Source organism: Diaphorina citri, unplaced genomic scaffold (assembly GCF_000475195.1).
Source record: "Diaphorina citri unplaced genomic scaffold, Diaci psyllid genome assembly version 1.1 scaffold280, whole genome shotgun sequence".
NCBI lineage: Eukaryota > Metazoa > Arthropoda > Insecta > Hemiptera > Psyllidae > Diaphorina > Diaphorina citri.
Window position 1 is genome coordinate 3,395 of NW_007377716.1, and position 17,927 is coordinate 21,321.

At 39.9% G+C, this 17,927-nt stretch overlaps 1 protein-coding gene across 1 annotated transcript in view; it reads right to left on the reverse strand.

Moving 5' to 3' along the window:
- Positions 1 to 15,406, reverse strand: part of LOC113466497 (sodium/potassium/calcium exchanger Nckx30C-like) — a gene marked incomplete at its 3' end in the record, with an annotated part of 16,804 nt that extends 1,398 nt beyond the window's left edge. The window contains exons 1-6 of the mRNA XM_026821961.1: positions 15,356 to 15,406; positions 11,550 to 11,581; positions 10,790 to 10,974; positions 10,064 to 10,276; positions 9,364 to 9,582; positions 9,171 to 9,242 (exon numbers count right to left, since the gene is read on the reverse strand). Of these exons, the coding sequence (XP_026677762.1) occupies positions 9,171 to 9,242; positions 9,364 to 9,582; positions 10,064 to 10,276; positions 10,790 to 10,974; positions 11,550 to 11,581; positions 15,356 to 15,406 (772 nt within the window). The remainder of the gene's footprint in view (positions 1 to 9,170; positions 9,243 to 9,363; positions 9,583 to 10,063; positions 10,277 to 10,789; positions 10,975 to 11,549; positions 11,582 to 15,355) is intronic.
- Positions 15,407 to 17,927: the final 2,521 nt, after the last annotated feature.

Here is a 17,927-nt window from a genome sequence, read left to right on the forward strand (position 1 = left end):
TCTTACATAGAAAAACGCAGGTTCTCGTTTCTCCACAATTTCCATCTCTGAAGTTTAAATAACACTTCCAAATTCTTGAAACGTGACAAGGATGCAAGATCGGTGCAGCAGTTGGCGGCTTTTGGCTCTACTGACTAAACGGTTAGAGATATCGAAAAAGTTACGAGAGGAGACCACCAAAAATCATACCTAAGAAATAAAAAACAAAGAAACCCAGCTAAGCATAAGTTAATAGGTTAGGGAAAGTCGTGTGAAGTTCACACAAGATTTTTTTTTTTTTAATTCTCTTTATCTCTAGGAAAAATAAGTTTCAATGACAGAGCAGCTCTGTGTGTAAATGACAGCCATAATATTTATGGGACAATCGTTTTTCATATTTTAATTCTGCACAATTATGTCCCGAGCTTAATGACTTGTGTCTGTTGGCAACGTGGCTTTGTCTGCTGGCAACACTGGAAAGTTGCTTTAATGGACTTGAACGATGTAAAATGGGACGTATTGTGTGATTGGCTAATTAATTAAAAGTATTTATTATTATTTTTCAAGAAGGTCTGGCTGGGGGACGTTCTTACTGTCTCCCTCTCTTCCTCTCCCTTTACTTCCTTCCTTCTTCTTCTCTCTCTTCTTTTCTCTCTCTTTTCGTATCACCTCATCTACATCTGCATTTTCTTTACCTCCTCTTTCGCTCTCCCCCTTCCGTTTTTTTGCTTTTCCCCTATTCAATCTTCTATCTCTCTCCCTCTCTCCTCCTACCTTTATTCCTCATACCTCTATCTCTATCCCATTCTTCTCTTTCACACACTCTACATCTTTCTTCTCTGTCCTCTCTTGAGAGAGAAGGGAGGAGAGAAGAGAGAGAAAAGACTGGTGAAAAAGGAAATGAGAGGACGGAGAGAGAGGGAGAGAGAGGGGGGAGAGAGAGGGGGAGAGAGAGAGAGGGAGGGAGAGAGAGGGAGGGAGAGAGAGAGAAGAGGAAATGAGAGGACGGAGAGAGAGAGAGAGAGAGAGAGAGAGAGAGAGAGGGGGAGGGGGAAGAAGAGAGAGAGAAGAGTATAAAATAAAAATCCAAGAGTATGGGTAAGATAAAAATGTCGATCGACAATAGTGTAGACTTGTGGACATACTTTTTAACGTATAGGTATTCTCTCTTCTCTATTCATCTTTCTCCCTCCCTCTTTCTCTCCTTCTTGTTCCCATTTTCTCTCCCACCCTCTTTTCTTCTCCACTCCTTCCTTTCTGTTATTCTTTATTCTTCTCTTTCTCTTCTCCCTTTTCTCGCTCTTCCCTTTTCTAGTGGGAAACTCTCATACCCCATATTATTTGGAAAACTGCCAACAATAAAAAAAAAAAAAAATAAAACAATATTCTACCTCCCTCCTTCTCTCTCCTTGTTTTCTCTCTCTCTCTCTGTTCACACAGAATCTTCCGAGACAATGATCAAGTCATGATGCTGTATACCTATCTCCCTCCTCTTTTATCTCTTTCTCTCTCTCTCTCTCCCCCCTTCTCTTTTGTTTCTCTCTCTCTCTCTCTCCCTTACTCTCCCATTCTTATACATAAATCTTTCCTTTTCAACTATATTTCTCTTTGTCTACCAATTATCCCTTCTCTCTCCCTCTCTTTGAAGGAAAATATGTTGACTAAACTGAAAGAAATGATAAAATAATGTAGTAGGTAGGTACATAGGTATACCTTATGGGTGGAAGCTGGAAGGTAAAATCGCAAAGAAAATGGAAAATAAACAATTTGTGTGACAGACAGACACACACACGGACCAATGGCTGAAACTTTGGATTTAGGCTCTAGGGACCTCAAAACGTATTTTGGCACAAAAACTGACCATCGAAAATTTGACCCAATTACATTACTTTCCTTCCTATAGGATAGGGAAAGTAAAAACTGACCATCGAAAATTGGACCCGATTACATTACTTTCCTTCCTGTAGGATAAGGAAAGTAAAAACTGACCATCGAAAATTTGACCCGATTACATCACTTTCCTTCCTATAGGATAAGGAAAGTAAAAACTGACCATCGAAAATTTGACCCGATTACATTACTTTCCTTCCTATAGGATAAGGAAAGTAAAAAGGAGAAGTTGGAATTAGAGGCACAAGAAAGGGAGGAAAGAAGCAGACGACGAAAGAGAAGAAAAAAAAAGACGGGACAAAGGGAATGGTAGACGGGAAACAGGAGGTAGAGAAGAAAGAGTAAAAGAAAGGAAGAGAGAGAAGGAGAAAATAAACGCATGTTTATGGTGCCACTATTTTGCCTATGCTACTTTCAGCTCTCTCTTCTCAAGAACCACATCTCATTCCATTCTAGCTGGCCTAAAGAAAAAAATAAATTGGTAGAACCGTTTAGCAGAAAAAGAGAGGACAAAAACGGGTACATTAAAAAAACCAAAAGCCAGCCTAGTTAGCTTAGTTGGTAGTGCGTCTAGGCCGCGGGTTCGATTCCCGCCCGGGGCGGATTTTATCCTGATGGGATAATGTTCGTTCTCGGAACGGCTGGCTCTTGCACTCCTAAAATTGGACTTCATACAGGGTGCTTAAAAAAAGAAGCCACCTTGAATATATCGAGTACAGATTGGAATTTGGTAAAATGCAAAAACACTGTTTTTTTTTTTACTTTTTTTTCGAGGGGGAAACTTTTTTCAAAGGTCTCCCACGGACTGGTCCCAGGGGGGTAAACTTTGAAAGCTTAAATGAGAACCCCCAATTTATAACACACTAAATGAAAGACCTTACAAAACCAAGTACTTTGGTACAAGTTTGACATCACTATCGTAAGCAGGGCCGGAGCTCTGGACTAATATCTAAAGTCGCCATGTTCTTTCTCTGATAGAGGAAGCACCAAAAATAATATAGGTTTTTTTCGAGGGGGAAACTTTTTTCAAAGGTCTCCCAGGGGGGTAAACTTTGAAAGCTTAAATGGGAACCCCCCATTTTTTAACACACTAAATGAAAGACCTTACAAAACCAAGTACTTTGGTACAAGTTTGACATCACTATCGTAAGATCGTAAGCAGGGCCGGAGCTCTGGACTAATATCTAAAGTCGCCATGTTCTTTCTCTGATAGAGGAAGCACCAAAAATAATATAGGTTACTTTCATGATTCAGCTCGAAATCCTTAAGCAAAATTGAGATTTTAGATTTCGGCCCTGAATATGGAAAATAGTCAGGGCCGAAATCTGAAATCTCGTTTACCTTTAGCGGCCCTTGTGTCAGGTAGAGTACACCACAGGGGGAATAGTAGGGGGGCCAACAGGACATAAGTAATCTTTTTCAGCCAATCAAATTGCTGTTACCTACCATTTTTTTTTAAATAAATTAATTTTAAATAGGATTACAGTGTTGCCACTTGGTTTTACCTTTAGCGCCCCTTGTGTCAGGTAGAGTACACCACAGGGGGAATAGTAGGGGGGCCAACAGGACATAAGTAATCTGTTTCAGCCAATCAAATGGCTGTTACCATTTTTTTTTAAAATAAATTAATTTTAAATAGGATTACAGTGTTGCCACTTGGTTTTACCTTTAGCGCCCCTTGTGTCAGGTAGAGTACACCACAGGGGGAATAGTAGGGGGGCCAACAGGACATAAGTAATCTTTTTCAGCCAATCAAATTGCTGTTACCATTTTTTTTTTTTTTAATAAATTAATTTTAAATAGGATTACAGTGTTGCCACTTGGTTTTACCTTTAGCGCCCCTTGTGTCAGGTAGGGTACACCACAGGGGAAAGAGTAGAGGGGCCAACAGGACATAGGTGATCTGTTTTCCTGTCGTATCTGGCCAGGACATATCCAAAGGTTCCGCAGGCGATTCCAGAATATCCTGAAAATGAAAAGAAAAATCCTCCAGTTAAGACACTTAGAAAATGGTCTTACTACTCATGCAATGTGGTACCTACCCAAATACACATGAGAAAATGGAGCAGTTGCAATGGGGAAAATATTATTAATAAAAGGTCGATTCCTACGTAAAATGTTGTGAAAAATCCGAATCTGAGGTCGAAACTCCAAAAAAGTAGCTTTAAAAGGTCGAAAATTCAATTTTTAATTGCTGTTCTAATGAAAAAGTTCAAAGAGTTATGACGTCAGATTTCACGTCAAAATGCGCAGAAACGCTTGCGCACAAACACCTACGGGAGCGTATGCCGTGACGTCAAACTTCACGATTTACCGGTATTTTTTAGATCGATTTATCTCCGTATCTAGAAGTCGTAGAGGAAAAAGAAAAAATCCGTTGGTCCTCATTTTTCCTGCTCTATGACATTGAAACATCACCCAAGTAAGTGCAACTGATCTATTTGTGTGAACGCCTGACAATTTTTTTGTGTATGCAATACGAAATACACTTATTCCTAGCTCCCTAGCCGATAGGAGAAAGCTGGCCGTTCCGAGAAACATCAATTAAAGCAGACTTCTCTCTCTCTCTTTCTATCCTTCTCTCTAACAACGTACTAACATTCGTCCCCTTTCTTTATTACTCTCTTCCTCTCTCTCTCTCTTCCTCTCTCTCTCTCTCTCTTCCTTTCTCTCTCTCTCTCTTCCTTTCTCTCGCTCTCTCTCTCTTCCTTTCTCTCGCTCTCTCTTTCTCTTCCTTTCTCTCTTTCTCTCTTCTATTTCTCTTCAGTGATTTTGTATTCTTGTGACGAAAAATCTTCAAAAGGATTTTTCATCTTTTTTCTTCTTTAGAGAGAAAGAGGAGAAAAACAGAAAAAGATAAGGAAGAGAGAGAGAGAGAAAGTCAGAAAAAAACGAAAGAAAGAGAGAGGGAGAGAGAGAGAGAGATAGAAAAAAAAATAAAAGAGAGAGAGGGAGCAGAAGTTAGGTTTTATAGTTTTCTTAATTACTGTAAAGAAGTTTTTGAAATTAGGGTAACATGGGGCAAGATAGACTCTGAGAAAAGTGGAGCAATAAGAAGTTTAGGGTAAGATGGTCCCCCTCTGAAATAACTGGAGCGGATAATTTTACCCAGGTAAAACATAAAGATAGCAGATTTAGAATTCTAATTTTACCCCTCAACATGGTAGAAAAGAAGACTTTTCAGTCTAGGGTGTCTACCAAAATGGAAAAATAAAATTCCCCGACTTTTCCCGGTTTTCCAGTCCATTTTTTCAAAAATTCCAGTCTACTTTTCCAAGACTTTCCACGCTATTCCCACTGCACCGCAGCCGATTTTTTTTCTTCTAAGCAATGCACCTTTCAACCTTTTTTAATCCGACTAAGGTAAGGTCTTGAGTCCTCCATTTGCACCATGAAATAACTGTGCCGCAGGCCAAATTTTTTCAAGATAGTGACCCCTGCAACCATTTCACCATTTCTCTCTGATAATTCTAATGCAACTTTAACAAGAAAAGGGGCGAAGAGAATATCATAACAGCGCCGCAGGCGAAATTTTTGAACATTTTGGTCATAAAAAAAAGTATTGCATTTCGATTGCAAATATTTCAACGGGTTACTTTCTGATGTTCTCGTGTTGACCCAGCACCTAAATGGGGAGTATTGTGTCTCTTCTCGCCCATCTGATGAGAGGCCGTTTTTATTTCATACCAATGAAACAAGTGCTATATTAGACTCATGTTGTCTGTGTCATAGCAAGCTCATCCTGTAGTATGCCATAATCATTGAAAATACATAAGTAGCCCGTGGCAGCCAGTGTGGATGTCCAAAGCGGAATCTCCTTGGTAAAAAAATAAAATAATAATCAGCTGAGTACTAGCTGACTTGAAGTCTGGCAATTTGTTCCTGCACTCTGCTGCCATTCAAGGTAACTATGGTTGTGGGTTCCTGATTAACAAAAGATGGAAAAAGAATGTATATAATTGAATTCAGAGGAATATCCGAAAGAATAGTAGCTATAGTTTTGGATATCCACTCAACAAGCTACATTATATTACAAATACATGCTCCTACCTCTAGTCATGAGGATGTAGAAATAGAAGAATTCTATGAAAAGGTACAAGAAACAATAGAAACTATGAAATCAAACTACAAGAAAGGAAAAGTATGGATAAATTAACTTTTGACCTCATTTGATTTTTGCGTTCGGCCCGCATGATAAATGGTCAATTTCTCTCTCTCTCCTTCGCTCTTTCTCTTTTCTTTCGCCCTCTCTCTCCCTCCCTTGTTTTCCCTTCTCCCCCCTCTCTTTTTCCTTCCTTCTCTCTCTTTCTCTCTGTTCTCTCTCTTTCATTCCCCCTCTCTCTTTTCCACCCCCCCTCTCTCTTCTTTTATCTCTCACTTGCAATTCCAATATTGCTCTCTCTCTCTCTCTTTTAGTCTTCTTTCTCTCTCCGTCTCCCTCTTTCTCCATTAGGTATCACGTTTCTATTTCTCTCTCTTCTTCTCCTCTCTCACTTTACTTCTCTCTCTCTCTCTCTCTCTATTTTTTCTTAATTTTGGCACAATGACAGATTTCTCTTATCATTCCGATAGTACAAATGCTGACTAAATTTCATTTTTTTTTTTTCTCTCATAACTTTTCTAAATGATGCTCAGTTAACTTTCGTTCTGAATGATGTTCAAATAGTAAGATAAAGATTTGTTCTATGTGTGTACAATTTACATTGAGTGTTTCACCGTCGTTTTTATTTCATAGCAATGAAACAACTGCTACATTAGACTCCTGTGGTCTGTTTCGTAGCATGCCTCTCATCAGATGGGTGAGAAGAGACACAATACTCCCCATTTAGGTGCTGAGTCAACACGAGAATACCAGAAAGTAACCCGTAGAAGTAGAAATACTTGCAATCGAAAAACAAGTACAAAATTACAAATAATGACGTGACCTAACCCATAATAACAAAACACACTAATGACAACAAGCTGGGTCCGTCCCTCCGAATTTTTTTTAGCCCGTAGTTTATTCGATCGTGGTTAAAGAAATACCTATGTACCTACCTAGTTTGTTTAATATTCAGTTTATTATTAATATAGATTTGATTTTTTATTTTCCTTTCATGTAATGATTTAAAATCAAGACTAGAGCCCGTTCTTCCTTCTAATGTTTCCTAATATGTAACTACCAATATAATGTTTAAGTCACCCATCCATTTATTGGCCTTGCTCGGCGTAGCTTATACAAGGCTTCCTGAAATGAAATTCCATGACTTTCCCCAGACGATTTTCCATGAATTTTCGAGAAAATCAGGGGGCAGAGGTACTTAAAAAAACAGTAAGATTACCCCTTCATTTCAATAAAATATGCAATATGCAGAACGTCAATGAGTATGAGGGGGAATGCGCCGCAGGCCGTTTTTCGGAAAAAAAAAAACTTGATATTCAATTTGAACATTTTTAATTTTTGACCGGGTGATTTTCAGATTCCATGACTTTTCCAGGTTTTCCAGTTTTTCCAGGTCGCGTATAAACCCCGAGAAAGCCATAATAAAAACGAACTTTATCTGTTCAGGATACAGTTCGCCCCGGACGGGTATCGAACCAATGACCTAGCGCTTCCAAGACATAAGCGCATAGGTATAAAAGAGAAAGAAATGGAGGCAAAAGAGAGGGGAGCGAACTCAGAGGGAAGAGAGGGAGGAAGAGAGAGAGAGAAAAAGAAAGACAGAAAATGCAGACGAGTGTAACAAGGCACTGATGTACTTATTGATGCATGACATGCTCTCTCCCTCTCTCTCTCTTACTCCTTCATTTCTCTATCTTCTCCATCTCTCTCTTTCTTTCCTCCCCTCCCTCCATTTCTCTCTCTCTCTCTCTCATATCTTCATCTTTATCTCTCTCTCATTTCAGAGTTGATTAAGCTCCATCACGAATCAAAAGACAAGGAGAGAGAGAGAGAGAGAGAGAGAGAGAGAGAGAGAGAGAGAGAGAGAGAGAGAGAGAGAGAGAGAGAGAGTTGAAATTCAATATCAAAGGGATCAGGGTGTTGTTCATTGTATAGGGAAATATTTATTGAAATTCACTAACTGCTAACATTAGATCAGAAGCAATGTTATTTACAATAAAATTAAAAATATTAAAATCAGTCTAAAATTGATTTTACTAGACGACAACTTAAAAAGAACAGGACATAACTTTTATTGTGTTGGAATTGAAATCATATTTACGTGTAGATAAAAAGTACGTTAAGAAATACTGAAATATGCTTTGGATTTTACAGACCTAGAATACAAGTATTATGCTTTCGATTTGTTTAGAGTTTAGAGCAAGGGGTAGTAAAAAAAAAAACTTTGGCATAGATAAGAATGCATCTTTGCTGCTCTGTGTTTTAATGCCATCGCTGCCAACTTTTGCTATTTTTATCCAAGCAAGAGAAATTTCGGGCTGGTATACCTACGCCCTGTTTAGAAGTTGTCCAACTAGGGTTATCTAGTACTCTAGTAAGGAGTTTTAACTGTGTTAGGCATAAATGCTTGTCATAAATGCCGTTCCCTGCTTAATGCACTACACTAAACTTTATGACTTGACTTGGACTCGAACCACCAACCTCCAGATCCGAAGTTCACCGCGCTAACCACTACACTACTGCCTCGGTGGTGTAGTGGTCAAGGCGCTCGCCTGGTAAACAGGAGGGCGTGGGTTCAATCCCAGCCGAGGTATGGAATTTTATATAAATTAGTCAGCTCCCATGGTGTAGTGGTCACTGCGCTCGCTATCGTTACCATAGCAACTCACCCCTCGCTAGTTACCACGACAACCGCAATAGTCATTCAGTTCAATATGCACTTTCTTCTCCATTCAATTCAATACGCAAATTTATCGTTACCATAGCAACCGCCTCAATCAACTCAATACGCAAAACTAGCGTTCCCATGACAACCGTATATTCAATTCATTGCGCACTTTCATCTCCATTCAACTCAATACGCAAATCTATCGTTACCATAGCAACTCACCCCTCGCTAGTTACCATGACAACCATACCTCTCATTCAATTCAATACGCACTTTTATCTCCATTCAATTCAATACGCAAAAATTCATCGTTATCATAGTAACTATCTCATTCAATTCAATACGCACTTTCATCTCCATTCAATTCAATACGCAAATCTATTGTTACCATGACCGTAGTTCTCATTCAATTAAATACGCACTTCTACCTTCATTCAACTCAATACGCACTTTTATCTCCATTCAACTCAATACGCACTTCTCTCTCCATTTAACTCAATACGCAATTCTATCGTTACCATGGTAACTCACCGATGCCCACGTCGTCGAAGGACACAAACACGCCGATGACAGACGTGAAGAGTTCCGGCGCACTCCCTCCCGCTGCCATGAAACCGTAGTTCTCATTCAATTAAATACGCACTTCTACCTTCATTCAACTCAATACGCAATTTCTTCTCCATTCAACTCAATACGCAATTCTACCGTTACCATGGCAACTCACCGATGCCCACGTCGTCGAAGGACACAAACACGCCGATGACAGACGTGAAGAGTTCCGGCGCACTCCCTCCCGCTGCCATGAAGGTGGCTCCGGCTACGTCCTCTTGAACTTGGAGACGGTCTATGATGACGTCCAGGGACGGGACGAAAAATTCGTCGCACACGACGGCCAGAGCGACGAACATGTACAGGACGCCGAGGATGTGCAGGATGACCGCGCCTGAGAAAATAAGAACAGATAGTTTTAAACCGCGCCTGAGACCAATAAAAGGTACGAACCTTACACTAGAAATTTAACAAATAAAGATAGAGAAATATCGAATTTAACAAATATATTATGGAAAGAAATTTCGAAAGCGACACTAAAACTGCATCTCTGGATACTAAAACTATCTGGTGACATGAGGTCCTTACAATACCGCGGTAAAGGCTCTCTGTTGCCATCTAAATAAAGGGGCTTTGCTGTCATTAGATTTTGGTTCTGATAGAACCTTCGAGAGCCAAGTAAGAGAACTTTTTTATGAAATTCTTCGTTTTGTTATAACTTTGGAATGAATTACAAAGTTTGATACATATTGTATTTGCTAAGTATACATGGTCAGCTCCCATGGCGTAGTGGTCACTGCGCTCGCTTTGCATACGGACAATTTTTACAAGTTTTTTTCTTCTTTTTTCAACCAATATTGAGGCTCCCAACTCACCGTTGCGTTTCTGCTCCATCGTAAACGGATCCGGCGGGAACAGCGGATCCTTCTTCACCTCCCCGTGCGGTTTCTCAGTCTGTGAAGTCGGCCACACCGGCACCGATGTCCAACTGCGATTGCTGTCTTCACCAACATGAGATCGATTGCTATCTTCACCACCATGAGATCGATTGCTATCTTCACCACCATGAGATCGATTGCTATCTTCACCTTCATCGTAGTGAAAGAAATGATAAAATAATGTAGGTACATAGGTATACCTTATGGGTGGAAGCTGGAAGGTGAAATCGCAAAGAAAATGGAAAATAAACAATGGAGCAGTTACAGTTGGGTAAAAATTATGAATAAAAGGTCGATTCCTATGTAAAAAGTTGTGAAAAATCCAAATCTGAGGTCAAAATTCCGAGAAAATAACTGTAAAAGGTCGAAAATTCAATTTTCATTTGCCGATCTAATGAAAAAGTTCGAAGAGTAGTGTAAAAGCGGTCAAAATACCGCCAAGCGCAGCAACCATCTCAACGAAACGTTTTGTGTTGCGCGAAGTCTTTCCTAGTAATGATAATGCTTGACTCCTGATATCACATTTGTGAACTACATACCAAATTTCAACTCTCTAGCTCTTACCGTTCTCGACATATTTTGTTTACAGACAGACAGACACACACACGGACCAATGGCTGAAACTTTGGATTTAGGCTCCATGAGATCGATTGCTATCTTCACCACCATGAGATCGATTGCTATCTTCACCACCGTGCGTTCCATTGCTAGCTTCCTCTTCATCGTAGTCATCTAAAGAGTCGTCCAGCGTGTGGTCGGTCCAGTTGTAGATGTTCAGATACTTGTTGTAGTGGAGGATCTTGCGCGCTCGGAAAGAAGAGTCGGAGCGTTCGTTCCTTTTCGGCAGTCTTTGGGGAGGTTCGGAAACGGAGAGGTGAAAGAAATTGGTATTAGTTAGATTTTAGGTGGGAGACCTGGAAGCATCTTCACCGTAAATGACGGTCAAATCTTCAATCAGATTTCACTTGAATCTTCAACCGGAAATAGTGACGAATGGTGTTTTTCCCGAGGAAAAAAGTTCCACTTTCCAGGGTCCTAAGCTCAAACTCAAGAACGGTTTGAGCTGCTGTAATGACGTAAAATTTGGACAAATATTGATGGGCTAATTCTAAAGCTGCATCCACACATAGTCGACGGTCGTCGATCGACGAGGTGAATCTAAGTTGTCGAGGCAGTGTGGACACAGCTGTAGATTTCAGGAGGGGGGAATTCAACAAATACAAGAATAAAATAGAAAGTAAAAAGAATATACCTTGATAAGGAGAACCAAAAAAGCAGATATATTTTGCAGAACTTCAAAGATATATTTTGGTTCTCCTTATCAAGTTGACCCACAGAACTTATATATAATGACTGCTGAAACCCTCCAAGAGAGAATATACCTTGTTTATCCTGCTTGAATGAGACTAAAAAGTCCCTTTACCCCAGCAGTCTAAACAAGGCCTCGCATATTTTCTAGGTTTAAGAACCGCAAGAAAATTGTAAAAATATAAATTTTTACTAGGGGTAGAAAAATCATTTTGAAATTTTTGAGCACACTACTTTATATTCTAAATTTCAGAGCACTTAAAACAACCAGAAGAAAAAGGTGCCTAAAAGCAATAGAATTTTCGCAAAAACTACCTCGAAATTTTCAAAAACTCGGTCGAAAAAATTCAAAAGAACAGAATTAGGTCTAGAGGGGACAGGAGGGTTTCACACAAAAGGAGGAAAAAATACACGATTTTTCTTCTAAAAATCTAAACAATCTATTTTCTAAACAGATAGATATCTGAATTAACTTTCAAGTAAATATTTGTAATTTTCGCGAACTCGACACAAATTTCGAACTTTTAAAAAAATTAAATCTAGAAAAAAAATTTAAAATTTCTAAAAAAAAAAACCTAGGAAAATTTCAAAATTTCTACCTCGATTTTTCTTTTTTAATCGCTAGGAGAAATTTTTTTTGGGCTCTCCTCTTTTACACGCGACAAAAAGCGAGGGGCCGAAAAGTTGTGATATGGTGCCCCCGAGTGGTGGGTGACGCTCACACGGAAAGTACTGAACTTGATGTTGATACCCGTGAACACTAAAACTAGAAGGAGGGAAAAAAAATCTGGGTTGGCGAGAATATCACACGGTTTTTCCTGATGCTCGTTTTTCGGATTCTTCCTTCTCGTTTCTTTTAAAAACGATGAAATTCTGTTTCGTGTTAATATAGGCCGGGCGGCGCTTCGAACTCTTGACGTTCGCGCGCCTCCCGGCACGCTTGATTTCGTCCCTTTTCGGTCATTGTTTCTGTATATTGGGTGAGGTTTTGGTTCACCTTAGTTGAACAGAGTAGGTTCCAAGTTTTAGCTCCAATCTGGTAAAGTTCATCTAAAGGTGTGTCGATTCGATGTCAATCGACGTCGACTGAACCCTCCCAACTGTCTCGACAACATACATAGATTCACCTCGTCGATCGATATTGATCGACGGCGGGTCCTATTAGAATTACATGTATGAAGTAATCTGATTAGCTTAAAAAATTAAAATCAACCTGATTGCTCAATTTGAGAGTTAAAGTCACACATACCTACCTCGGTGGTATAGTGGTCAAGGCGCTCGACTGGTAAACAGGAGGGCGTGGGTTCAATCCCAGCCGAGGTATGGAATTTTATCCTCAATCCTAATTTGAGAATTTGACCACAATAATAGTAGTAGCCTACTGCTGGAGTAAAGGGACTTTTCAGTCCTATGCGAGACAATAATAGTAGTGGCCTACTGCTGGAGTAAAGGCACTTTTCAGTCCTATGCGAGCAGTATAAATAAGCACTATTATTATACCTACTCAGATTGTGGTCCCGTAAGTAGATGAAAGCATGTACAAGGATGAATGAGTTTACATTTACGTAGGGTGTAATAGAAAGTAAAAAAAAAGTTCGGGAAAAGAAGGAGGTTGTTTCTCTCACTCGTAGTAGATTTCCTCCCCATTCTCTCCCTCTGCCTCTCTTCCTCCTTTGATCCCTTTCTCTCCCTCCTTTATGTCTTTCCTCTCTCTCCCTCCTTTATGTCTTTCCTTTCTCTCCCTCCTTTATTTCGTCCCATTTCCCATTTTGTCTTCCTCCCCTGTCGCTTCTTTTATTTCGTCTCCTTTATCTCCTTCCCCCCCTTACTCCCTTCTTTTATTTCCTTTCCTCTCCTCTCCTATTTTGTCTGCTTCCTCCTCTCTCTCCTCTTTCATTCTATCTTCACCCCTTTCCATCCTTTTATTTCTCCCATTTTGTCAGTGGCGAACGGGCGGCTCTTGTGGGGTGTACCGAGCTATTGAATAGTACATATATCAGAAAAAGTGGCCTTTTTTCAAGTACAGCCGAGGTGTACTTCTGACAAACTGGTCAGAAACGCCAGCCTAGTTCACTTAGGGGACAGCACAGTTCATTTGCCTTGAAAGAGCTAGATCGCGGGTTTTCTTCCCGCCCCGGGGCATACTTTATCCTACAGATAAGGTTCGTTCTCGGAACGGCTGGCTTTCTCCCATCTTGTCCTCCCTTCGATTTCGGGACGATAACACCACGATTTTTTCGACCATTTGCAATATTTTCTCATTATCATTACCTAGCATACTTTCGCCATATACATGGGGTAATAGAAGATTAATAATAAAGGAAGGACGGGCTAAAAAGTTAGAAACAAAAACTCAGTGCAAGCAATGTGCTACGCATCTGCCACCGTGCTCTCTCATTTCTCAACCCTCGAGTAAACACTCAAGACAGCATACTTAATATTTATCACAAAGTGTCGTAGATATGGAATAGGATAAAAGCAAAGAACGTGTCAAGAAAGATCCAGGAGAGCAGACTACAGTGGTATGGTCATCTTGAAAGAACAGGGTTCATACGCTTTTCCCGGAATGAGATTCCATGACTTTTTCCAGAAAATTTCCATGACTTTTCAAGAAAAATTAGGGGTCATTTAAATAAAATGTGCAATATGCAAAACGATAAGGAATATCAGGCGGAATGCGCAGGCCGTTTTTCAGAAAAACTTGATATTTAATTTGAACATTTTTAATTTTTGACCGGGTGGCAAATTCCATGACTTTTCCAGGTTTTCTTTGAATTCCACGATTTTCCATGACTTTTTGGCCGATTTTAAGATTCCATGACTCTTCCAGGTTTTCTTTGAATTTCACGATTTTCCATGACTTTTTGGCCGATTTTAAGATTCCATGACTTTTCCAGGTTTTCTTCGAATTTCACGATTTTCCATGACTTTTTGGCCGATTTTTCAGATTCCATGACTTTTCCAGGTCGCGTATAAACCTTGAAGAAGAGATGAGAGCTACCTAGGGAAAAGAGTTGAGAGAATGGAAGTGAGGGGGAGAAAAGGGCGAGGGAGGCCGAAGAAAAGGTGGATTGTGTGAATCAAGACTTGAGTGAGAAAAAATCAGCAGGACATGAGGTACACAATAGGGCTGTCTGGAAGAGACTGACAAGAAACGCTGACCCCAAGTAGGAAAATGCTGGGAAGTAGAGTGTCAGAGATAGTGGATAGAGAGTACATACCAAAGTTTCTTCAAGAGATTTGATAGAGGGAACTGTAACTGCTGAGTTCTCATCGTTCTGAAAGCGAAGAGAGAAGGATAAGAGAAAGCCCCGGGCGGTAATCGAACCCGCGATCTAGCGCTTACAAGGCAGACGCACTACCAACCAAGCTAACTAGTCTGGATAACCTAATGATTAAATCAGTAGAAAGGGATGTATGACCTAGGCATGCAAAATAAAGTAAAATTTCCCACAAACACTTGCTTTATCTGATATTTGTCAAATAAATAAAGGAATTGAATATTAATACATCTTTTTAGTCTGTCCTTCCTTTATTATTACAATAGTAATAAAAAGGTATATGGGACGGACTATTGTAACTGCCTCGATCAATTTAAACTTGGATCGAATATTTCATTGTAAAGGTGTGTCCACACATAGTCGACCAGCCGTCAACGACTGAACCGTCCACACTGCCTCAACAACATAGATTCACCTCGTCGAACGACCATGTTGGACACACCCTAAAACTACGTAGATCCACCATAATTTTTGATTAACAAGTGCAATAACACTTGGTTTACCTTCCTATAGGTTCCCTAAATCCCTAATCAACTTTTCCCGAGGGTATGTAGAAGAAAAATAAAGTACATAATAACAAAACATTCAATCGATGTTAAAAACGGAATCGAATAACTTGGACGTACATATTTTGACTTACCTTTGACGAACAGAGAACAATCCAAAGCAGGGCCACACGGTTCGGAGCCATTCTAGTGACTACTTCAAGGTCTTCAAGTAGCTTGCTTGTTCAAATAGAATGATCCATCGCACTGCAGTGCTAGAATTGTCTGCCCCGAATGAAATGGCTGTAATAGCTCACAAGTGTTCCCTTGTGCCATTTTTTCGTGGGAACATTCCGTTTTGTTTTTAATAATTTTCTTCCATGACACCTCTCGAAATGGTGCTAAATCAAACTAAGAACGAACATTAACCTTGGTTCTTCATTAATCAGCCACGCGCGAGGAGGGCGCGAGAATGAGTTTGCGTGGAGATAGCACAAAGTACAAAGGTGTGTCCACACATCGTCGACCGGCCGTCGATCCACATCGGTGTGTGGATACGGCTTAAGAAAAAGAACTCAATTTCAATTTAAAAGTAACAAAATAATTGCAAAAAGTACTCAGTGACAAGTCACATTACACCAGGACCAGACTGAAAAGTCCTTTTATCCCGTCAGGTTGATCTCTCTAATGGAACAATTCCGAAGACTTCTGCCCCGTTTGGAATTCGAACGCAGAACCTCTAGAGCAGTGTTTCTTAATTGGTGTTCCGCGGAACCTAGGGGTTCCGCGAGCTGACGGCAAGGGTTCCGCGAGGTATTTTGGAAAAATCATACACTAGATAAAATGCAGTTTCAAAACGACCATCTTAGACTAGGTATTTCATCTTACACAGCTTTTTTAGAGGTTTGAAAATCTTCCCATAGTAATAAATAAAAATAAAATGTTGTTATAAAAAAAAACTTGTTGTATTTTTATAATGTGGGGGTGGGGGGGTGCAATCTTGAAAGTTCAGGGTTCCGCAAAGATGTTCACCTTTTGAAAAGGGTTCCACGGGCCAAACTAATTAAGAAACACTGCTCTAGAGTGAGAGTATGTGCTGTTGACGTCTCGCCCCAAAAAGAGAGATTAGACCATCATTAACAAGATTATAAGAGATGTCCAGTATAGTAGTAGGCTAGGTACTGCTGGAGTAAAGAGACTTTCCAGTCCTATGCGAGCAGTATAAATAAGCACTATTATTATTATAGCTACTCAGATTGTGGTCCCGTAAGTAGATAAAAGCATGGTACATTTACGTAGGGTGTAATAGAAAGTAAAAAAAAGTTCGGGAAAAGAAGGAGGTTGTTTCTCTCACTCGTAGTAGATTTCCTCCCCCATTCTCTCCCTCTGCCTCTCTTCCTCCTTTGATCCCTTTCTCTCCCTCCTTTATGTCTTTCCCTTTCTCTCCCTCTTTTATTTCGTCCCTTTTCCCATTTCGTCTTCCTCCCCCGTCGCTTCTTTTATTTCGTCTCCTTTATCTCCTTCTTCTCCCCTTACTCCCTTCTTTTATTTCCTTTCCTCTCCTCTTCTATTTTGTCTGCCTCCTCCTCTCTCTCCTCTTTCATTCTATCTTCACCCCTTTCCATCCTTTTATTTCTCCTATTTTGTCAGTGGCGAACGGGCGACTTTTGTGGGGTGTACCGAGCTATTGAATAGTACATATATCAGAAAAAGTGGCCTTTTTTCAAGTACAGCCGAGGTGTACTTCTGACAAACTTGTGAAAATAATAATAGTGCTTATTTATACTGCTCGCATAGGACTGAAAAGTCCCTTTACTCCAGCAGTAGGCTACTACTAAAAGATATACATATAACAAAATATTTGCAAAGGATTTTTGTATTTTTTTTCAATGTTCAAATAATAAAAAAAAGTGAGAGAAGGAAAGAAGAGGTTGTCAAAGCTGGAATATCAAGAGGATAGAAGGAGAAAGGAAACCCCACAAATAGAGATCTTATAAATACTTCAAGCTTTTAATACACAGGTCTTGCGATTTTTTTTTCTTTCTTTTTTTTTCGGGTCTTAAAAAAAGGGGTTTTTCTTTTCTTTTCAAAAGTTTAATCCAAGATTTTTTTTTTCGTCTCCAAAAACTACTTTCTTCAATTTTCAAAAACACAGATATAAATAAATGGTGACAAGATAAAAGGTTTGTTACTTGGAACGACTTGGGTCAGAAACGCCAGCCTAGTTCACTTAGGGGACAGGACAGTTCATTTGCCTTGAAAGAGCTAGATCGCGGGTTTTCTTCCCGCCCCGGGGCATACTTTATCCTACAGATAAGGTTCGTTCCCGGAACGGCTGGCTTTCTCCCATCTTGTCCTCCCTTCGATTTCGGGACGATAACACCACGATTTTTTCGACCATTTGCAATATTTTCTCATTATCATTACCTAGCATACTTTCGCCATATACATGGGGTAATGGAAGATTAATAATAAAGGAAGGACGGGCTAAAAAGTTAGAAACAAAAACTCAGTGCAAGCAATGTGCTACACATCTGCCACCGTGCTCTCTCATTTCTCAACCCTCGAGTAAACAATCAAGACAGCATACTTAATATTTATCACATAGTGTCGGAGATAGGGGAATAGGATAAAATGTGTCAAGGAAGATCCAGGAGAGGTGACTACAGTGGTGTGGTCATGTTGAAAGAACAGGGTTTATACGCTTTTCCCGGAATGAGATTCCAT